At 42.5% G+C, this 24,781-nt stretch overlaps 1 protein-coding gene across 2 annotated transcripts in view; it reads right to left on the bottom strand.

The window, feature by feature from the left end:
- The window catches only part of LOC143845474 (putative RNA-dependent RNA polymerase 5), a 77,740-nt gene that overhangs the window by 40,905 nt on the left and 12,054 nt on the right, over positions 1 to 24,781 (bottom strand). For both annotated transcript variants that reach the window (XM_077353835.1, XM_077353836.1), the window contains exons 5-6: positions 13,336 to 13,410; positions 11,505 to 11,664 (exon numbers count right to left, since the gene is read on the bottom strand). In XM_077353835.1, coding sequence (XP_077209950.1) covers positions 11,505 to 11,664; positions 13,336 to 13,410 — 235 coding nt within the window. The remainder of the gene's footprint in view (positions 1 to 11,504; positions 11,665 to 13,335; positions 13,411 to 24,781) is intronic.

Raw genomic sequence — 24,781 nt, 5'->3', positions numbered from 1 at the left:
AGACTAACAAAATATTTATTTTTGATTCAGACTAACAAAATATTTATTTTTGAAATGTGTTAGGCACCAATTGAAAGCTTTAACCTTCTTAGAATAATATTCTCTATAGAGGAAATGATTATAGGAATCATATAAAAAGACATAGAACACAGTGCCTTGGTACCATTATGGATTGGAAGCTTGTTTGAAAAGGAAGAAAATAAATCCTCCCTGCATTTGAAGTCAAGAAGGAGAAACGTCAACAATCAAGGTGAACACTCTCTTAGAATTTAGAATCAAACTTTGTTAGAGGACTTCACAAGGAGTAATTAGTATCATGGAGGACTTCCTAATTCCATTAGTTGGATTGAAGCCTTGAAGGAGACCCCTAGGCAATTAGCATTGCATCCCCATGTTTCACAATTATGCTAATCAGTAGGGAGAACACCTCAAATGCATCATGAAGATAATTACTGTTGTGCGGATGTCTTGTATTATGCAGTGATTCATCACCCCGAAGGACTAATGTGTGAGAGGGGCACATGCAAAATTCAATTTTTGGTTTTGCAATAAAGGGTATTTCGGTAATTTCTTAATGCGTTGGCAATATATAAACCACATATCAGGGTTACGATGAGTAAGCTTTTGTGTGTTATCTTGGCTGAGAGGAAACAAGGAGAGTTTTGTAAGTTGTAACCCTAACTGAAATAGTAAAACTCTTCTTCCATGGACGTAGGCTCATTGCCGAACCACGTATATCTTGTGTTCTTGTTTTGGGTGTTTGTGTTTCTTGCATCTCATCTTGTCGTTTGCTGCACATCATATTTGATCTTATTTTAAGAGATTAGAGATCTCTCAGTTTTCTAAAATTATAAGGCTGAAATTAGCAACGTGTGTTTTCAATTGTAGTTGTGAAATTACCAAGTACTCCAAAAGCTTAAGCTGTTGGAGAAGGCGTCATCTAATCTTTTATACTTGAACATTCCCCCTCACGTGTGGCCCCTCTTTTGGGTTTGGCCATTGCTTGTGTATTTTTGCTATCCGGGAGGTTTGAACCCAAGTATTTGCACTGATACCATTTGTAGGGAATTTAACAGGGTAGAACTCACCCCTAGAAGCTAGTCGTTAGAGGGAGGTTGTCCATTCCCTTATAACCCATCCCCATCCACTTCACTTATCTGATGTGGGACTATTTCCTTTTGCGTGGAACCCCAACAATCTCCCCCTCCATGCGGCGGCAACGTGGGAACCACGAGATCCTACACCGGGGTTTCCAAGATCTTAGGCAAACTGGGTTTACCACGCCCTGAGCTCTGATACCATGTGTGTAACGACCCGGCTTCCATTGCCTGAGGTTGCTACCAAAACCACTGAAACTTTTTAATTTGTATATAATTTTTTTTTTTAAACAGATAAAACATAGCGAAAGCGATTAATTAAAACAAAATAATTTCAAACCTCCTCATCATTATTATTCTCGTGAACAACTCACAAAAAAAGGAAAATGTCTCCAAATTTGAGACCCATTAACATAATTAAACCCAAAGTCTGAATAACCAAAATAATAATTCCTAAATCCGAATAAACCAAAACCACGGAAGTGACCATGATGTCAATCCGCACTCTAAGACTCTAGCACCCCAAATGCCCGCATTAGTCTCATCAAATGTCTTCATTAGCAAAAGCTCCTTCCTCTTCACCTACCATTCCTGTAGGATATGAGGGGTTAGAAGCAAGTAAAGGAAACTCTCAGAATAATGAAATTAAGCGACATGTATTTCACCATAATATTTTCTATAACAATGGAACAAAATAAAACATGAATTACAGCAGTCTTATTATCAACTTATAGCTAAAATAATTAATTGTAAAATGCAATGCATGAGTGAAACCTTAAATGAACTCTCCTTTTTCCCCAATGATCATGCGGCAGTTCCCATTGATTTTCTCCTCATGTACTGCAGTGGCTTTCTAGCCTGACTGGTGATCATTGACCATCAAGGACCCTCCGTTCCCTAATGGAACGTGATCCACTTTAGGATTTCGATCGGTTCACCACAAGGGTTCCTCCCAATGCATCGCCTACCGGCTGTCATACGCCCTTGGACTGGTTGGCTTTTGGCTTTCCGCCCAAGGTTGGATCTAAGGGTTCTCCTTAGTCCTCCCTCCCATTACTCCCAATCTTAAGTATGTTTACAATTATTTTCCAATAAAACATTTTCTTTTACAATCCATATCTAAATTTTCCAATCATTATCCAATTCCAAGCATTAATTAATTGAAATCGGAAAACATGCAGAACAGTCCATTCTTATTACACATGCTAAATTATTCATTTCATTAATATGGAAAATAGAATAATGAAACCATATCAACATAAAAAAAACATTATAAAGCGAGTAACCAGAACTTGCCTTGACGTCAGAACTTGGAAAATTCGAAGCCGCTTCTAACCAGAATCAGATAAGTACAAATCCTGGGATCATGGAATCGCACATACAACTAAGCTTTTCATTAAATTGCTAAATCTCATCCTAAGTTAGGGTACACTTCCTAATTACACCTAGTTCTCTTTACTCCAATATTCTTGATTTATTTGAATAAGTGATTACTTATATGCACGCTTATATAGATACTGTGCTAACTCGTAACACATAAGCACTTGATGTACATAAGGTATTAAAATTTCAACTCGTAACACATAAGCACTTGATGTACATAAGGTATTAAAATTTCAACTGAAAGCGTAGATATATATAAAAAAAAGAAAATTATCAATAACATTTCGTTTGACATACTAATGTCGATTTCCAAAAATTTTACAGATTTATTTGACATTGGCAAGGTACAATTCTTGAAAGTAAAATCTTTGGCTCTTATCTAATATGTGTGCTCAAAAGTTTTTCTTAATTTCTTTTAAACATTAATTCATTTGCCATTTATCTGTATATAGTCTTGTTCCGAAAGAGAAAAATTATAACTCAAGTAGATGACGTAATTTACATAAGATATGGGCTTTGCAAGAAGGTTTTAGAAATCCCATTATTTCATTTTATTTTTGTTACATAAGCCTAGTCAAAGAAAATAAATGGTGAGTTCACTGAGCACTTACTTGTAGTCAATGAATCAAAATGAACTTCTCTTCTCCTTGTTCTTTTAATGGCCGAACACCTCTCTCTCTCTCTCTATTTCAAAGTTTTGATGGGAATAGCAAAGGATGAAATACACGATCCTAAGAGGGAGAGAAAGAGAGGAAGGCTTCCTAATTTATAAATTTGATTTCTCCCCAAGAAATCCCTATTTACATAAGTTTTCTATTTTTATGTACCATCCTTCCAATTTATCCACCAAGAACATTAAAAGGCTACCAAAAGAAGAATTCTTGATTGCAAGATTGAAGGTGGCCCACACAATATTTTAAAGGAGTATGGAAAGGCATAGTACACACGTCTCACTTCTTTCCCTCTTTAAATGATAAATTTAAAGCAAGATTCCAAAATCCCACCTTTTAAAGCAAGTGGTCTTCTCATTTTGTTAACACTGTGCGTTTTTCCCTCTAGGGAGAAACGTACAGTTGCTTTTCACAAAGAGAAAGAAGGCAATTCCCATTCATTTGTGATGCATGGGTATGTACATATACCATATGTATAAAAACAAGGCCCAAAAGTGGCGCCCCAACTAGGGGAGTATTAAATGTAATTTTCACCCACAAGGAAATAGCGTTAGAAATTTTGGGAAGGATACCTATGCTGAAAATATTTTTGATTTCTTGCTACATGGGAACACATCCCAAAATTGTATGCCAAGAATGCCCCTCACACAAATGTCTAGTGTGATAATCTTGCTTGGGCAATCTTGCCACACCCACTTTAATTAAAACTTGGAGTGGAAATATCAATTTTTTTTTTGTTTTACAATACATAATAAGAGGGTGGTTTAGAAAGGCTATGGTTTTCACGTTAAATTGTAGGGCCCCACCAAAATTGAAAATTAAAGGCCTCCATTGACTTTTTATAAAGTGCCAAAATATCCCTTGAAACCCTTTTTATGACACATTAATTTGGTTAATACACTCTGAATCTTAACTTTTTAGGGTGAAATTATCTTAAATAACAACACAAAATTTCCAGTTGTTATATTCTACCCCCCTTAATGAAAATTTTGTCCCCAAAATTCCACCCTAGCTAGAATAAGAAGTCAAAATAAGAAATTAAGGTCTAACACATCATACTAAGCAAATATTATAACATAAATCTCACAAAAATCTACGTACCTCATTATTGCTTGATAAGTTACTTCCTATACTTTCTCCCAAGGCCAACTCGAGTTTTACCTTCTTCTTTCTAGCACTTGATACCTCTTCCCCAGAATACGGAGGCGTCTGGGCGAAACCTCTCATCTCACACGCCACCGACGACGATGATTCGCTAATCCCCCTTCGACAGATTTTTCTTTTCTCACCAACTGATGACGGCATCGGCTTCTTTGAATCTCTCTTTGAAGACTTATCGGAGATCGTCCGATCTAATGACGGAGGATGAACAGGAGAAGGAGGGTCCTCACTAGGTTCGCTTTCCGAAGAGGAGTTACTGAGTTCAATTATGGCTTCCCTTTGCACCCTATCAATGACTTCTTTCACTTGCATATTCACTAAGTACTGCTTTGATACCACAACTGTAACGACCCGGCTTCCATTGCCTGAGGTCGCTACCAAAACCACTGAAACTTTTTAATTTGTATATAATTTTATTTAGTTTTAATTAATCGCTTTCGCTAAATAATTGTAAACATACTTAGGATTGGGAGTAATGGGAGGGAGGACTAAGGAGAACCCTTAGATCCAACCTTGGGCGGAAAGCCAAAAGCCAACCAGTCCGAGGGCGTACGACAGACGGTAGGCGATGCATTGGGAGGAACCCTTGTGGTGAACCGATCGAAATCCTAAAGTGGATCACGTTCCATTAGGGAACGGAGGGTCCTTGATGGTCAATGATCATCGGTCAGGCTAGAAAGCCACCGCAGTACATGAGGAGAAAATCAATGGGAACTGCCGCATGATCATTGGGGAAAAAGGAGAGTTCATTTAAGGTTTCACTCATGCATTGCATTTTACAATTAATTATTTTAGCTATAAGTTGATAATAAGACTGCTGTAATTCATGTTTTATTTTGTTCCATTGTTATAGAAAATATTATGGTGAAATACATGTCGCTTAATTTCATTATTCTGAGAGTTTCCTTTACTTGCTTCTAACCCCTCATATCCTACAGGAATGGTAGGTGAAGAGGAAGGAGCTTTTGCTAATGAAGACATTTGATGAGACCAATGCGGGCATTTGGAGTGCTAGAGTTTTAGAGTGCGGATTGACATCATGGTCACTTCCGTGGTTTTGGTTTATTCGGATTTAGGAATTATTATTTTGGTTATTCAGACTTTGGGTTTAATTATGTTAATGGGTCTCAAATTTGGAGACATTTTCCTTTTTTTGTGAGTTGTTCACGAGAATAATAATGATGAGGAGGTTTGAAATTATTTAGTTTTAATTAATCGCTTTCGCTATGTTTTATCTGTTTAAAAAAAAAAAATTATATACAAATTAAAAAGTTTCAGTGGTTTTGGTAGCGACCTCAGGCAATGGAAGCCGTGTCGTTACAATGTGAAACTACCAGTTACTCCAAAAGCTTAAGCTGTTGGAGAAGGCATTATTAATCTTTTATAATTGAACAGTAGCACGTCTAATACATCTAATTGTCGACAATAATTGCATATTCGTTGCCTTTACATTTTTTAGGACAATATATTTCTTTAAATCTATCAGAGAAATAAAATATAATGAATAATATAGGAAAAATTATTAAAAAAATGCAAAGTTTTGTCTAAATTGTGAATAAAGGGTAGTGATTAGAAATTTATAAAAAAGGTGTTGTCAGGTGAGAGAAGATGGCTTTTAGGACAAATATACTCCTCTTACCTCTTTTTTCTCTCCACCTTTTTACACCTATCCCTATGCACTTATTACCTTCTCACCTACCACCTTCTTCTTCCTCAATACTTTTCTAACGTGGAAAACTCCATGGAAGGGTTTTGAAGGTTGCCATTTACAACAAGGTTTGGTATTCATGAGGGTTTATTCATGATAAACTTATCAAAGCAGTGTTACAAAATGCAAAGAAAATTAATTTTGAGCTTAAAACTGAATTTTGTTGTTTTCCCCATTTTCAAGATAAATCCATTTTCTTTGCATTTTTGGATTCTAAAACATCAAAACCAAGGTTTAATTTATGGTTGCCTGCATGACACTAAGATCACAATGTATATCACTATTATCCTTGGAATTATTACTCAATTTGAAAATAAAAATCTTTGGAATTATCCCTATTCTACTGGCTTCCGTCGGAAGTCCGAACAAAACTTAGGACTTCCGAATGGAAGCCAGTATACGTAACCAAAATACTGGTTCCATTCGGAAGTCCGAAGGTTTGTTCGGACTTCCGAACAAACGTTCGAACTTCCGACGGAAGACAGTCGGACGTTGTAGTTTGGTAATTGTCATATGTTAGTGCATCCTTTTGGTATTTTTTCGTAATTTTACTATTTTGCTTCTATTTTTTCGTAATTTTTCATTTAAAACTTAGCACTTCAGCCACAAATCCGTAATGATTACTACTTTTTGCAATTATGTTTTCGCTAGCCACCTTTGCACCCATATTACTTCTGCCAACCTTTGCATCAAAGGATGGGCCACAAGCCGAAAAGTTGCCTCGGCGAAGATGGCTAGCAAATTCCTATACAAAAAAAAGGAAAATGTTATCCACACTACTGTATTTTGATGAGGGCACTCCTCACTTAATGAAAAGTACGGTATGGCCCCCCCATAGGATGATCCAAAGCGTCCATTAGATGGGCCACAGCCTAAATAGGTTGTGTCCTAAAAATCATTTCCATAGGTTGATCCTAACCCTCCGATCTATAGAGGGTTAAGACCAACCCTCTAACATTTTGATCAGAGGGTTAGGATCAACCTTCGGAAATGCTTTTTGGGGCACAACCTATTTAGGTTGTGGCCCATCTAATGGACGGTTTGGATCATCCTATGGTGTGGGCCATACCGTACTTTTAATAAAGTGAGGAGTGTCATCAAAATATGGTAGTGCGGTTAACATTTCCCAAAAACATCTTAAAAAATACGGCAAAAATCCAGGTGACCAACGGATCGACCCGGCCCGTACGGGCCCGGCGTGGGAACCACATTTTCTACCCCGGAACCACTAGGGAACCACATTTTATACCTCGGAACCACTAGGGAGCCACATTTTCTACCCCGGAACCACTAGGGTACCACATTTTCTACGCCTGAACCACTAAGGAAACACATTTTCTACCCCATAACCACTAGGGAAACACATTTTATACCTCGGAACCACTAGGGAACCACATTTTATACCCTGGAACCACAAGGGAACCACATTTTATACCCCGGAACCACTAGGGAAACACATTTTATACCTCGGAACCACTAGGGAACCACATTTTATACCCCGGAACTACTGAGGAACCACATTTGATACCCCGGAACCACTAGGGAACACATCTTATACCCCGGAACCACTAGGGAACCACATTTTATACCTCGAAACAACTAGCCGGGTGACCCGCGGGTCGACCCGGCCCGTACGGGCCCGGCATGGGAACCACATTTTCTACGCCAAAACTACTAGGGAACCACATTTTATACGTCAGAAACACTAGGGAACCACATTTTCTACCCCGGAACCACTAGGGGACCACATTTTCTACCCCGGAACCACTAGGGAGCCACATTTTCTACCCCGGAACCACTAGAGTACCACATTTTATACCCCAAAACCACTAGGGAACCACATTTTATACCCCAGAACCACTTGGGAAACACATTTTATACCTCGGAACCACTAGGGAACCACATTTTATACCCCGGAACCACTAGGGAAACACATTTTATACCTCGGGACCACTAGGGAACCACATTTTATACCCCGGAACTACTAGGGAACCACATTTTATACCCCGGAACCACTATGGAACCACATCTTATACCCCGGAACCACTAGGGAACCACATTTTATACCTCGGAACAACTAGGGAACCACATTTTATACCCTGGAACCACTGGGGAACCACATTTTTTGCCCCAGAACCACTAGGGAACCACATTTTATGCCCCGGAACCACTAGGGAACTACATTTTATACCCCTGAAACCAGTAGGGAACCACATTTTATACTCCGGAACCACTAGGGAACCACATTTTATACCTCGGAACCACTACGGAACTACATTTTATACCCCAGAACCTACGGAACCACATTTTATACCTCGGAACATCTATGGAACCACATTTTCTACCTCGGAACCACTAGGGAACCACATTCTATACTCCGGAAGCACTAGGGAACCACATTTTATACCCCGGAACCACTAGGGAACCACATTTTATACCCCAGAACCACTAGGGAACCACATTTTATACCTCGGAACCACTAGGGAACCACATTTTATACCCCGGAACCACTACCGAACCACATTTTATACGCCGGAACCACTAGGAAACCACATTTAATAACCCAGAACCATTAGGGAACCACATTTTATACCTCGGAACCACTAGGGAACCACATTTTATACCTCGGAACAACTAGGGAACCACATTTTATACCCCGAAACCACTAGGGAACCACATTTTATACCTCGGAACAACTAGGGAACCACATTTTATACCCCGAAACCACTAGGGAACCACATTTTATACCCTGGAACCACTAGGGAACCACATTTTATACCTCGGAACCACTAGGGAACCACATTTTATTCCCCAGAACCACTACAGAACCACATTTTATACGCCAGAACCACTAGGGAACCACATTTTATACCTCAAAACAACTACGGAACCACATTTTATACCCCAGAACCATTACGGAACCACATTTAATACCTCAGAACCACTAGGGAACCACATTTTATACCTCGGAACCACTAGGGAACCACATTTTATACCCTCGAACCACTACCGAACCACATTTTATGCCTCGGAACCATTAGGGAACAACATTTTCTACCCCGGAACCACTAGGGAACCACATTTTATACCTCGGAAGCACTAGGGAATCACATTTTCTACTCCGGAACCACTAGGGAACCACATTTTCTTCTCCGGGACCACTAGGGAACCACATTTTCTACTCAGGAACCACTAGGGAACCACATTTTATACCCTGGAACCACTAGGGAACCATATTTTATACCTTGGAACCACTACAGAACCACATTCTATACTCCGGAACCACTAGGCAACCACATCTTATACCTCGGAACCACTGGGGATCCACATTTTATACCCCGAAACCACTAGGGAACCACATTTTCTACTTTGGAACCACTACCGAACCACATTTTATGCCTCGGAACCGCTAGGGAACCACATTTTCTACCCCGGAACTACTAGGGAACCACATTTTATACCTCGGAACCACTAGGGAACCACATTTTATAACCCGGAACCACTAGGGAACCACATTTTATACCCCAGAACCACTAGGGAACCACATTTTATACCTCGGAACCACTATGGAACCACATTTTATACCCCGGAACCATTACGGAACCACATTTAATATTTCAGAACCACTAGGAAACCACATTTTTTACCTCGGAACCACTAGGGAACCACATTCTATACTCTGAAACCACTAGGGAACCACATTTTATACCTCAGAAGCACTAGGGAACCACATTTTATACCTCGGAACCACTAGGGAATCACATTTTATACCCTGGAACCACTAGGGAACCACATTTTATACCCCGGAACCACTAGAGAACCACATTTTATACCCCGGAACCACTAGGAAACCACATTTTCTACCCCAGAACTACTAGGGAACCATTTTATACCCCGGAACCACTACAGAACCACATTTTATACCTCGGAACCACTAGGGAACGACATTTTCTACTCCGGAACCACTAGGGAACGACATTTTATAACCCGCAACAACTAGGGAACCACATTTTCTACCCCGGAACCACTAGGGAACCACATTTTATACCCTGGAACCACTAGGGAACCACATTTTATACCCCGGAACCACTAGGGAACCGCATTTAATACCCCGGAACCACTAGGGAACCACATTTTATACCTTTGAACCACTAGGGAACCACATTTTATACCCCGGAACCACTAGGGAACCACATTTTATACCCCGGAACTTCTAGGGAACCACATTTTCTACTCCAGAAGCACTAGGGAACAACATTTTATACCCCGGAACCATTAGGGAACCACATTTTATACCCCGGAACCACTAGGGAACCACATTTTATACACAACATCCACTAGTGAACCACATTTTATACCTCGGAACAACTAGGGAACCACAATTTATACCCTGGAACCACTAGGGAACCACATTTTTTACCCCGGAACCACTAGGGAACCACATTTTATATCTCGAAACCACTACATAACCACCTTTTATACCTCGGAACCACTAGGGAACCACATTTTCTACCCCGGAACTACTACGGAACCACATTTTATAACCTGGAACCACTAGGTTCTAACATGTAATCAAACATGATTGTACACATAGAGAGAGATAGAGAGAGGTAAGATAAACATGGCAACCAAACAAAGAGTCTCATAAATAGGGTGAAAAAACCAAAGCACAAAAAACATGAAAAGAAGATGTTAAACCTAACCGAAGCTATGTTTATCACCCAAATAAGCAATGGAGATTTTTTTCCAAACTACAATGGTAATGGAGCTATATCACGTTGGCAATGGGCTTTTTTCCAAAAGTACAATGGCAATGGAGCTTTATCACGTTGCAAATAAAGTTTTTTTTTCAACACTACAATGATAATGGAGCTTGGAAACGTTGGCAATGGAGTTTTTTTCCAAAACTACAATGGCAATGGCAAGCTTCAAAAACCTTCGATGAAGCCTTTAGGAAGAAGAAGATGGTAGGTAAATGGCAACTTTCAAAACCCTCTCATGGAGTTTTCCACGTTAGAAAAGCCTTGAGGAAGAAGAAGGTGGTAGGTGAGAAGGTAATAAGTGTATAGGGATAGGTGAAAAAGGTGGAGGGAAAAAAGACGTAGGAGGGGTATATTTGTCCTAAGAGCCATCTTCTCTCACCTGACAACACCTTTTTTATAATTTTCAAATCACTACCCTTTATTTACAATTTAGACAAAACTTTGCTTTTTTTTAATAATTTTTCCAATAATATACTGAAGAACAATGTTCAAATAATATAAATGTCAAAGAAACTAAAAATACAAACATAAATTATGAGTATGTTTATACATGCACAAACAATAAAGTACTCCCTATATTATGCTTATTTTTCATGTGATCACAAATAAAATGATACTTAGGAATCCAGGAGTTAATCATATGCCATGTGATACTTACGAATCCAGGAATTGACTATTATAGCTATATCAAATATGAAGAACACAACCAAAAATGACTCACCAAAAAAGCGATAACGGCGCAATCCCACAACTATTCCCTCTGTTACAATCTTGTCATACACATTCTCAGCAAACCCATCCTCAGCAAACCTGACATCTAATATGTTTTCGTCTCCCAAGACCCTTTGCAGGTGAGTTTTTTTTTTATCTATAAAAGGTCCCTAGACACATCAAGAAAGAACATTAATTAATTAAATGTAATACTATAATGTCAGGATATTTCAACATATAACATCATCATAAAAAAGATATTTACACAGGAAACCAACTTATTGTTTAATTTTGTAATATATTTCGCATACTTAAATAAATTTCGTTTAGGGAAATCTGGCTTAAGAAAACATGAAGGTAAAGCAATTTGATACACAATGAGGCTTCCTAGCTTTCATAAGTTGTGTGCTCCATAAGAAGATATCCACCCATGTAGCTTGAAAATGTTGATAGCAAACATTCATAACTACAAGCATTCCCAATAGAGGTATTTATTATAAAACCATAGGACAACAGTTATTAACATACAACACTTAAAAGTAATCCATTTAGCTTTTGAACCTATGATAGCTGGTGGATTTCAACACTACTAAGAATATATGCACACATACTTACACAAAATCTAGGTAATACATTACCAAATTACAACCCCCTCCGGAATGAAAACTAAAGCAACAACAAATCAAGGCACAAAATCAGCAAGCAACAAGTTCCCAACAAGGATTTGGCTAGAACCTTTGGCAAAGTCTTCGTAAATACATATGGAAATCTGTAACGACCCGGATTTTCGGATAAACCCGAATCGCTACCAAATACATAAACTAAATGTAACTCATGAAAAATGCGGAATGATTTTTTTTTTTTTTTGTATAACATAGAACTCAGGTAATATCGATCTAAATCAAACTTAGAGCTTAGCAAAATTAAACTGACATCAGTAATATAAATGAAAAAGGCTAGACACTCAAATGACTCGGCACACTCTTCCTACGCTCCCCATTTATTCTCGATGTTGTTGATTGTATCAATACATGTAGAGTTCTGGGGCAATCATTGGGGGCACACCTGGATGCCTATGCTTACTTACCTCAAGGTCAATGGTCAATCGACCAAGTTCTTCATCAACTGAATCAAGTCAATGAGTAACTCCTATATACTAACAAATTTTTTTTTCAATCTTTCTAGCATTTATAGTTTTCTAGTTTCCATTCTTCTTTTGTTTTTTTGTTTAATTTTGGGCAATCTTTTCCTCAATTTTCTATTTTTTTTAATAAGCTTCTATGTTATTTCTCAAAAGAAATGGAAACAGATCTTCCAACATTTTTCACTGCTTTTCATTGACTAGGCCATGTCAACTTGCCCAAGCTCTAGCCAAGTCCCATTTTGAGCCCATGCTTTTAAACTCACTTCATATTTTCACACTGACTAGATGAGCTTTCGCTCTGTCAAAAAATATAACAGATGTTCTAATACACTGAATCTAAGATGTGTACTAAAAGGACACGATCATTCTTAATTAGAAAAGAAAAATAGGGTTTCTAGTAGGCAGATTTGTCAAAATAGATGTTTGCCACCACAACTAGCAGAAACAAACAATATAAGCAATCCAAATCATGAAAATGGAAATTTCATGTGCTTTAGAAGATATAGAAAAGTTGGGACAAACATTGCAAGAGATTCTTCACCAAAGGTTTCAAATGTCATCTACAAATGGCAATTTTAAATAACATGTGTAAAGATTATATGCCATCTGCATTCCCATACTCAAACTGAGAGAGCAAGAGTAAAAAAGAACAAAACAGTTCATTTTTTGCAAAAATATTCAGAAAAATAATACGAACCTTGAAAGTGAAACTTCCATCTTGATTGACAAGACATTGATACAAATGCGTTTTTTCAGAATCCCAGTCAAAATTCTATAAGACAACAAAAAGAATTAGTTAGTCAATGAATCAGTTAGTTTCAATGAATTAGTTCTGTAGAAAGGGAACATTTCAATCCAAGTGATGCTAAAGGTTGGAAATTGAAGAATCTAAAAATCAGAAGCAAAATTAATAGAGTTGAAAGGTAGATGGAAGGGCAATCGTCTCCTTCATTACACGAGTCATTCGTAAAGCTAAAGAAAGAAGCACCTCCAACTCTAGAAGAGATAGAGAGAGAAGAGGGTGAAATAAAATGTATTAAGATGTATTCACAACTTTTCCTATAATTTCATTCACATTGCTTCTCATGTACATATGGGTCCATGTGTGTCATGGACTAGGTCCCATTCAGTAATTATATGCTTCTTCATAGCCATGTATAATGTAATATGCAAAAGAGAAAAATTATAATATTCTAAAACTAATTATGTGAAACATTGAATATAACACAGTTCCATGATAATAAAAAAATATTAGAGCAACCATGTTTCAAGTAGTAGTAAACAAAGCTCAAAACAAAGAAATTGTATGCAACCTTAAGCCATGTCGCTTCATACCAACGGAAAAAAAATCATCCATCACCAGAAGCATGTCCCCTTTTGCCTTTAGGATACCATTTCTAAGGCACATATTCTATCTTGCATTTTTTTAGAAGCAAGACGATTCCACCTAGAGGGAATACATTTGAAAAAGATGCACGTAAATTTAAATGGGCATCCAGCTAACCACTACTTAAAAAAACAAAAAAAAACATGGCTCAATCATCGACTCGACTAGGTTGTGGCCATACCCGTGTTTCAAAACACAAATGCGGGTCATAACGCGGCCAAAGCAAACCCTATTCAACTCGGCACAATGCAGTCGAGTAATCGGTTGCTGAGGCTGAGTACTCGGTTGATGCACTCATAACTAGGGAGATTCAAGAGTCTTGATTGACTTTGTAGGGGAAAATGTGAACTTGAACAAGAACGTGGCCAAGGTAAAAGGGAGTCGACTTGAGGGGAGTCCACAATGACGCAGAGGACTTTTGAAACTATGGGCCTTACTGAGTCATTCAAAATCTTAATTGACTCAACTAAGTCCCAAAAAAAGAAAAAAAAACTCATCACCTTTATCATTGACTTGCACGAGTTGATTCAGTTTTAATCTTGGACAAGTACCGGACCAAGTACTAGTTTTCAAACATTTTTTTTAATAGTAAAGAAATTTTATTCCCATAGAAGTTTCCATACAGAACAGGGACAAGAGGTCTCCCAACTGATCAAAGATACATCCCAAGCATACACCAGCCCGCATGCAAAAGAAAATACAATTGTCCGGGTAAGGTATCACCCACGGTTAAAGACAGTAATGGTCGTTTCAGCGATGTCAACACCAGCCTTCGGCAATTCATCAGCCATTGTGTTAGCTGATCTCCGTCTACAACATATCTGAAGATGGATGGCTCTGATCAGATCGCGAATTGCATCCAAAGTATCATGCAGCTTCCATGGTCCGCAGCTCCGGTTCGAGGCCCAAGCGATGGTATTTGCAGAATCCCCTTCCACAATTAATGGTCCCGATTGTTTTTAGCATACAATTGTAGTCCAAATAGTAGTGCTATTACTTCCTCTTCATTCGTGTCGCAAATCCCTGCCAAGCCCGAATAGGTCGTAAGTGTCCGTCCATCTGTGTCCCTGATGAGCCCGCCGATCCCCGCCCGACCCGGATTACCGATAGAGCTACCATCGAAGTTAAGTTTAAAGTAGCCATCTGGTGGTGGTATCCATTTCGGAGTGAATCGTAGAGTAACTTTCTTCTCCGTGAGCACCGTGTTCCAATTCCGTAAATCATCACCCACAGAATAGGGAAGCCCCTTCATAACGAGACCACGCGATTATAGAGAGCTTGATTTCAAGTACCATGTGTTGCCATGTTCTGATCGTGTTCTGGAAAATTCTGCAGTTGCATGCACCAGCCATATGTGCCATATGATGGCGCATGGGATTCCCATGACATCCGTTGAACACAGCCCCCCCAGTTATGAATAATTTTCGAAATGCGGTTCTGTAAAACCCATGCTGTCCCAAAAAACTAGAAAATAGCCATCCAAATTCGGTAACCAAAAGGGCAAAGAACCAGTAGATGATCCAATGATTCCTTCGCGTTTCAACACATGACACCAATTTGCAATATGAAATCCACGCCTCATGAGTCGGTCACATGTGTTGATGTAAAGACTCAGCCCCACAAGGGCGGAAAAATTAATAACTTTAATTAAATCTTGGCCATCGATTCTTCGATCGAAGAGCAACAGTTTAGATCTTCGATTGGAGCCTTTGGGACCGTCGGATTTACACTAACAATAAATAGTAAGTCCGAACTTACTATAATTAGTAAGTCCGCTTTCGGTCTCTGACTAACCTTCTTCCTTTTCGACCCCGGACACCTGTACCATATTGCAAGAGAAGATGATATACTCCAAGTACCTGAACGTTTTCCTTATGATTACCTTACCTCTGAGCTACTTACTTAGCTTCGCTACCTTACCGCTCCGTGGGCTTTCAAGATTGGGCGGATCTAGCTAGCTCAAGAGCTATTGTAGGCTTACCTTATTATTGAGGGAAAGAAAGGATTGCAGAAGGCAGCTAGCATCCATCAGGGTACGCTTGTTCGAGAAAACCAGAACCGAGTACAGATTACAGCGGGAACGGGGTGCCCGTCGTACCACGTGGTTGGTGCACTAGGCTGATCGAGACTCTACTTTTCGGATCTGGCACCTGCGCCCGGCCCGGTCTGCCAGCTCTTAGTGGCTCTACGTCCGGTCGTGCGTGGTATGTTCGCGATTCGTACAAATGGAACGCATCGCGTACAAACCCCCTGTTCTGCCTACCGACCTTAACTTCTCTTTCTAGCCCCTCTACGCTTACCAACGCCTGCATTCCTTTTATTGCTTGTTGTACTCCTTCTACCATATTCCTTTGTCTGTGCACTTCAGTCCCTGATCGACTATAAGTCTTCTTTGCTCACGTTGTTGATATTCAATCAAGGATTTTAATGCACCACAAGAACAGGGAGGAAGGGGGGAAAGAGCAGAAAACTCATCCCAAAAACCCTTTAAACGCCCTTACGTGATAGGGGGGCTTTGAAGCCGTTGCTTGCTGCTTGCTGGCTAGCGCGAGCGCCCTAAACGTAAGGCGCGTACTCTTCTGCTATCAATGAAACCGAAAGAAACACAAAAACCTTAAGCAAGGGCGGGGGCAAGGAGATCACATCTTTATAACAGACGGGGTAAACAAGCAAAGAATCTATTCGCGTTTGCATTCTGAACGGTTGCCCTTCCATCTCTTCTGTGAGGGCGAACCCTGCTCCCGCTTAGATGGAACAGGAGCCCTGCCAGAACTAGAACAGGCCCTTACTAATAGGGGGCGCCAATTTGATCGCTTATACAGACCTTGACTGCCGCAAATCAAGTCTTATACGCCCTATAGATGAGTAATAGGGAGCACCCTGCTTTTGGTCGTCCATAGGAAGAGAGGGGTCAGCGAGCAGGTGTTCCCCATCTTTACCAAAGGCAAACAGCCCCCATGTTATTCAGCGTGGGGAGCCTGCATGACAAGAGCAGGCAGCAGGCATGGTGCGAACACTTGCCCCCCCCGTCTTACCGCGGCTGCTGGCACGGAGTTAGCCGGGGCTTCTTCCTCGAGTCCTGTCATGATCGCGCACTCGACGAAAGAGCTTTACAAGCGGCATTGCCCTTCTTCACTCACGCGATATTGCTGGATCGGGCTTTCGCCCATTGTCCATGAGAGATAGGTCGCCTTATGAGAGTAGGTGGAGGCACAAAAGAGAATATCTATCCGGATGGGAATAAGGGAATTCAAGGAAGCGTCGAAATGCTGCCCGAGGATGAAAGCCCCCTATTAGTCAGTTTGGGTGGTAATCGACTGATCCTGCTTTTGATCCGGTCGAAATGAGCATCTAAAGATTCCACCTCGAGCATTTTACAAAATCAACGGTTGAAAGACTAATCACGGTTACTTGTGGCAATCATACCATTAAACGTGAGGGGCCAACAATTCCTTCGATCGCGACTACTCCGACTATTAGTTAGAAGGGGAAGCCCGGTTGAGGGGAAAAGGATGTGGGCAAGAGGGACCTTTTCACCAGACTTTCTTGGTCGTTTTTTCGGACTGTCCATCATCTTTGTTGTTTTAGGCTAGTTTATAAACTGTTTTCTTTATTCGACTAGAGAACTACGGTTTTACTCTAAAGGTGGATCTTACTCAGTCAAACCTCTCCCTGCTAGCGTGCGTGCTTGCGCGCAAGGGAGCACGGAAGGAAGCAGGTTGCCTATATGACGGGACCAAGACATCGTCCTACTTTCAGGGTGACGAGGAACGGCCTGAATAGCGCTTATAGGGAGGATAAGTATGGTTATTTCTTTTTACCCTATAAGGTTTCCCTCCAAACGGAAAAGCTCCCAATGCGAGGAGGCGTACATCCCATGGAAGCCTCGGGCGAGGGTGGTCGTAGATCAGGTTAGCAATGACCGGATGGAGCAATCCGCCAAAGATTCGATACAGAAGCCGCCAGTCAAAGAGTCAGAGGCGAGCGGAGTGAGGGATAACAGAACGTTCCTTCCGCAACGCAAGGCCGATATGTTTCGTAGCAGCCAAGGATTAGTTCGATCCATTAGGTTCTTAGATTTGTTCGGAAAAGAAACGATTAACAAGAAAAGATCTTTGATTACGATTAAAAGGAACAATCTCAAATAGACCAAGATCCAATTTCTGATCATTTCTTGGTGAACATGATCTGCCATAATCTCTTCGATCCCTACATTTATGTGCCAGAATAAAGAGAGATTAGGTAGGGAAGTATATACTTTTTTTGAAATGCTAATCAAAGGGGGTGGGAAAGCAGCAGTCATTCTTTGGAAAAGCCCGGTTCTCTTTGTCTTCGAGCTTTCATTCCTCAATCCACACAACCCATCACCGTTGGACATCTGCTTCTATCCTGGGCCAATAAGAATGCCTTTCCGGGTGAGCCAGAGTTTGATCAACTCCAAAGTGTAATCAAACTCTGGCGTCATGAAGGACCGCGAGACGCCTTTCTTTGCCCGACATACTCTGCCGTCTTTGTAGAGTAAGTCGTCTAGCCGGCTGTAGCCATCTGCCGTCTGCAGTCGGGCCGTCTTCTCCCAGACACCTTTCGACGTCCCTCCGAGTACTCCGCCGTAAAGTCCCCGAAGTCCAATAAAGTGGTAGAAACAGCAGTTGCGGCGCTTTACTAATAACAAACAAAGGAGGGTCTGGACAGAAAATCTGCAACCGGCGTTGGCCCTTCTTTTCTTGTACTTGATCACCAACTCGAACCGTTGCAGTGAAACTCACTTCATATGACGCGCCTCCTGAAGCTTGGACTGCTTCTGTAGATACTGAAGGGGCTTGTTGATCAGAGTGGCCTATTCGTAAAGTGTCTCCTTCCCGAGCAAATAGTGCCTCCAGTCTTTCACAGCCAGCACTATCGTGTGCATCTCCTTTTCGTATGTGGGATAGTTTAAGACAGCTGTATTGAACATCTCACTGTGGTACGCGACCACTCGGCCGTCTTGCCATAAAACGGCTCCCAAAGCATGAGCAGAAGCGTCCGTCTCGATTTCGAACGGCTTCTGAACGTCTGGCATGGCCAGAACCGGTGCTTCGCAGACTTTCTCCTTAAGTGCCTGGAACGCACGCTCTGGATCCTCTCCCCATCGAAACGTCTGTTTCTTTTCTGGGCCCCGAGTAAGATCAACCGGGAGTAGTTCTTTATGAATCTTTAGTGCGAGGTAGTTGTAGTTAGTTGGTCATGCCGAGGAAACTCCTTACCTCCGTCATGACCCGCGTGCAGTCATGCGAGGCAGAGAAGATAACTGCTCTCTCTGTAAGGGAGGGTGCAGTGAAGAACTTCAACACCATCCAAACCTTAAGGACTGGCTGGCCCTACATGTCCATATGCGCCCTCCTAAACAACCGCTAGTGACGATTCCTCCTCCTATGGTTATGCCCACTTTTGTAGCACAAAATCCTCACCCATCTTCTACTACTCCAAACATATCAGTCCTCGAGGTGGCAGATCCTCGAGAACCGCTCACCCCTTCACTGGAAACGACTTACGCTACCCCACCCCAAGCAGCGGTCGGGGCGCCCATCGACATGGCGGGGAAGCCTAGCAGAACGGCTATCCCACACTTGGCTAGGTCCATTCCATTGAGGCTTGATGATCTTTGCATCAATACCCTTCCCTTGTGCTACAGACAGCATCAGTCAATACCACCAGGTCAGGAAGAATTTATCATTCGCAGCCACAGTCTCAACCAGTTGGGACTCAGCCTGCTTTGTCGAAGCCATCCTACAATGTGGCCAACCAGTTGAAGAAAATCTTCCTGCCCAGATCTGTGCAGTATAGAATAGCCATATACAGTCCAACCAGAGTCGCACATCAGTTCGGCTATGATATGTATCATCCTGTAAGAAGCATCAGCAAAGGTGTCTTTTGGACTTAAACCTCTACCTAGTGTAAGCATTTCAAAGTTTATCTAGGAACTTAGTGAACGAAGTCTTGAACTAAGAACCATGTTGACAAACCGGAAATGCCACACACACACTCCTTTCAGAGAAACTATTTACTGATAAGCTCGGCACCTTACGGCCATGTGCCTAGGGTCCCAATATTCTGAGCGCTCTAAGGATTAAGCCCAAATCCTATAGGAAGCGGCCCCACTTCCACACTCAGGTCGGTGAATCTATCAGGAGTGATCCTGCACACCCCAACCATTCCGGTCTATAGACCACTATCTATGCATGTATTTTCCGCCTTGACTCTCGAATCTTTTGCTTCTTGGGTGGTGCAATGCAGCTTGCGTTGCGGGAGATGCCCGCCCGTAGGGCCTGCTTCCCGCCCGAAAGAACCGCTCACTAGCTAGCCGGACTAGTGGGAGGGGGGGCCCGACCGTAGAAAACCATGCCTTTCGAACCGAACGCAACGCCCTTATTAGTATGGCTTCCAAATCCAGAAAAATGGGCTCGTTGGGAAGAAAGATTGAGTGCGGCCTGTAGAGCACATGTAACGCCTTACTAATAGGGCGGGTTGCTCACGCAAGATATCTATAGATAGAGAGAGAGATGTGAAAGTCATTGCCTTATTTATGTGTTGGCCGCCCCCCGCCCTATTAGTAAGGCGGCCTTTACGCTACTACTACTGTGATGTGAGCGGTTCAAATTGGTTTGATCTTTCCCAATCATCCGGGCCGGAACTTGTACGCAGCACTTGTACGGAGGTGCATGCATAAAGGGACCCTACCCTTTTCTTATCTGAATCTTAAGGACAGGACCCTACCCTATTCTCGAACCCTCTGCCGAGCTCTACCCTGCCCGCATTTCTTTTGAAGGGGGCCAAAGAAATGTCTCCACCTGACCTGCTGCCAACAGTCTTTCTTCGGAAAACTACTGAACGGGTCGATCCTCCCCTCCCGTTTGTTTTAGCAACTTATCCTACGGTCTCCTCGCCAAGAGCTCCCCGGCGACGACAGAGGAACCAACCCGCCTGCTGTGGCGGGGCGGCTTTTTTGTTTCACAATAAGACCTGGACGATTATCCCTAGCCCCTGAGCTTACGAGTTTACGTCCATCCCTGGTCGGGTACAGTTTCCTTTCTATTTCTCCCTTGTAGCCGTTACCCGAATTCGCGCAAGTGTGTCCACACCCCCCAAACTGACTTGACGAGGAATCTACCCTTTACCGAAGATTTTCCACTCTTCTTGTTCCAAGCCTTGATGGCGTTCAACAATCGTAGGGCTCCCATCCGAGGTTCCTCTTCCTCGGTAGGGGTGGCCTGAAATGGCATTCAACGCTTGCTTCTGTGGGCAGTTCGCTACTCCTTGATAGGCAATCTACCCTTTACCGAAGATTTTCCACTCTTCTTGTTCCAAGCCTTGATGGCGTTCAACAATCGTAGGGCTCCCATCCGAGGTTCCTCTTCCTCGGTAGGGGTGGCCTGAAATGGCATTCAACGCTTGCTTCTGTGGGCAGTTCGCTACTCGGTGCGGTCCATTGCAAAAAAAAAAAAGCATCCCGATTTGGGGGCCTTGTTAGACGTATCGGAGCCCTTAGCACGAGAGTCCTTCCCATGCGGCTTCTTATCAGTCGAATTGCTGCTTTCCCCTCCTGGCTATTACTGGAATTACCTCTTAGGCTTGAAAGTTTAATCATCGGCTCTCAGCCAGAAGGAAAAACGAAGCCCGACTAGTACCGCACTCCCTAAATAAAGATATTCTCATAATCTATTTTGAAGGAGATAGTCGATGATCAAAATCAGATAGTATATGACCTGCGGGAGCTAATACTACTAGAGGAAATTCTAAAACACCAACTTGGCTTGGCATCAAAACAGGTTATGACAATCAATCTATTCCAGTTTGTTTTGTATGGCCATTTCTATTCAATAAACCCTTGCGTTTAGACCACCTGATGGGTAAAACTAGCAGCTGGGTCAGCAGGACTGTGGTCAAAGTGTTCTGCACACAAGGTCTTTGATCCAGGGATCAAGGAGCGGTTGGCATCCTCAAGGACGAGGTCTGTGGGAAGTGAGACTGTGGCATCCGTTGGGTGGTTTACACCTGTGACAATATTTTCTTTGTGTTCAGTACTGGTGGGCACATAGAGTATTTAAGTATGAAAGTCTGGGTCTCCCGCCCGTGTTATCAGACTGATGAGGATGGCTCGAGAAAGTCAGTGCCGCATTTAGATAGCGGCATGTCGTGCTAAGAACTCAGAAGGATTGGGCGTCTTGCTTCAAACAGATGAAGGCCCGATATCAATTAGAGAAAGAATCGCACCCTTGGGCCAGACCAACTTGCCTGGCCTCACCAGACCCGACCCCCTTTCCGGAAACTGATGTGCCTGTGCCCGACCAATATGGCTCCATGATGCAATGCGATGAAGTCCGGCACATGACGAGGGGAGGAAGACTGTTCAAGCCCCCAAGTGTGAACTGCAGACGACTCTCCAGTGGTTCCATTCCTTCTGACTTATGGGTCAACCCAACCCGAATGGGAAGAAGAGGGTCAGCCAACCAGATCAGAGCCTGGCCACTCCACTTAAGGTAAAGCTTTCCCATCGAGAACAGGATTGGCAATGGCTAGTGAAGAGCTGAAGAAAAGCTATTCTTTTTCTCACATCTCGATTTCTCTCTCAACGCTCAATGGAAGCTGAAGCTATCTTGCTCAGTTTTTCCTTCTTGATTCTCGGTTAATAGCCTGTAGCCCCAAGTAGGATTTGAACCTACGACCAGCTGATCGAACTAGCAAGACCGTCTCCTGAAAGACAACTAAGGTGCAACCAACAGGCAGAACACAGCGGTAAGTGAAGAACCAAGCCGGGTTGCTCCTAGGGCGACAGAACCAACACAGTCGGTGAGCTAAGTCCAAAAAAGCCAGCCAGGGTAGCTAAGGGACAAAGCAAGCTAGGGATAGAGCTTCACGAAAGCTCACAACCAGGGAGTCGTATTTCCCCTTTATGGACCGCTTCTGGGACCTAGGGTAGGGTATAGTATATACCCACACCACCGCCCTAGCCCACTCCCTCCGGTCTTCCGTCCCCGGTGAATTCCAGTTGAAGAGAGATGGGCTTTTACCCACTCGAATCAGTTCACCACTCTACCTCGTTCTCGACAACGAAGGCTTCTAAAATCATGGCAACCATCATGTCACTGGACTGTAGGGGTTCCTTATCATTCATTCGTGCGATGACGACAGTCCATCGCAATCATAGAACTCGTTGTTCTAAGCACTGCCATTATACTTTCTTTGAATTTCAACTTCTTATCTCGAGGGGGAAATTCTTTCTATCCTTATGAAATCAAAGGATTTATTTTTCTTTTATCCTTTGACCCTTTCTATGTCAAAGCAAAGCCTTGATCGTGCCCTGCTTCCCATGCACCTACTTCTCATGCCCGATGATGTTAAGGCCCGCTTCCTTCCCGGCCCCTTCCCCGAAGGGCTGCCCTCCTTCCTCGCTTAGTAGCTCCTTCTCTTGTCGTCGGACGACCAAGCAGTTACCTTCGCTCCACTTGAACACCTACTTCTCTTGCTCTCCCTCGAACTCAAAACCCCTTCAACCTTGTTTCCCATGCAGCTTGCCCGGGAGACGCGCAGGTCAGATCAGCCCGCCGCTTATTTATCTCGTAGTTCCACTTTCAGATCGTGGAGCAACACCAAAAGGAGTGAGCTTTTAGGGTTAGGAAGCGAGAGGAAGAGTGAAGGTCGCCCCTATTAAGTAAGTTCAAAGAATGGCTTGAGTGAAAGCTGGAGTGGCATACAGAAATGACATACAGGGCTTGCACGACCTCATCGAATTCAAATGCTCCCATATCCCTTTTAGTTATGGTCAACAGCAGCACAATCGTGTGGCTCCTTGATCGGCCTCTCAACCGGGACTCCAAACAGACCTCGACTAAGCTGTACCGCATGTGGCAATCTAATCTTTTGATAACGGCTACCGAACATTGATCAAAGGAGAATTGAACTCCTATAGTTGCTTGTGAGCTAGACTTGCCTGTCTCGTCAAGCTAGCTCGCATAAAGCTAAAGCGCATAATAGGCTTTAGCCAAGCACAGGAGCAAGCGACTTTGGCTTGCCCTTGCTTTCGCAGCGCTTGCCCTTTTTGCTATTTCAGAAGTTCTCTGTGTGACTTCAGGGGGCGCCGCTAAGCGCAGCTAGCGCGCCGGAGATTCGTTCTTGCTTGCCTACTTCCTGCTGCTTGAAGTACGCCCGCTCTCCTCGCTAACTGCACTTTCCGAAAGGAAAGAAGTCAGGGAAGACCCTATCCTAACAAGGCCACTATTCCCAACAAAGGAGGGAATAGAGTGAACCGCCAAGATAAAGAAAAGAGTGAGTTCCATGCTTAACAGAGGCAATCGATGCCCCTACAGCCCGAAAATGGGCTCCCATCCGAAGGCCCTGCCATGTGTGCGGCGGAGCTAAAGTCAAACCCAAATCCTCAAAATCTTTTTCCGGAAATGTCGCAATTTCTTCTTGAAGTTGATCTGCACTAGGAATGGGGTATTCCACTTCGTTAGAAACAGATCTTCTTTTTCTAATAATAAACAATCAAAGAAAAAAAGCTCTGTTCCAAATGATCGGGAAGTCATGATCGAATGCCGAGTAGAGTTGATAAAGTTGAGTGATCATTGCTTGGAGACCCGATGGATGGGAGTCCCCCCCATAGGAGCGAACTCATTCCCACATTCGTTAGCCGCAAAGCTAGAAACGGCAGCGACTTCCCGGTTGGTCACTTTGGAAGGTATCTCTGGTGATCTTTTACCCCTATTCATGGCTGACCGCG

This window comes from Tasmannia lanceolata, unplaced genomic scaffold, assembly GCF_043159265.1.
Source record: "Tasmannia lanceolata isolate RefF3 unplaced genomic scaffold, GAP_Taslan_0.1 ptg000015l, whole genome shotgun sequence".
Lineage (NCBI taxonomy): Eukaryota > Viridiplantae > Streptophyta > Magnoliopsida > Canellales > Winteraceae > Tasmannia > Tasmannia lanceolata.
This window is presented reverse-complemented; position numbering and strand designations above follow the sequence as displayed.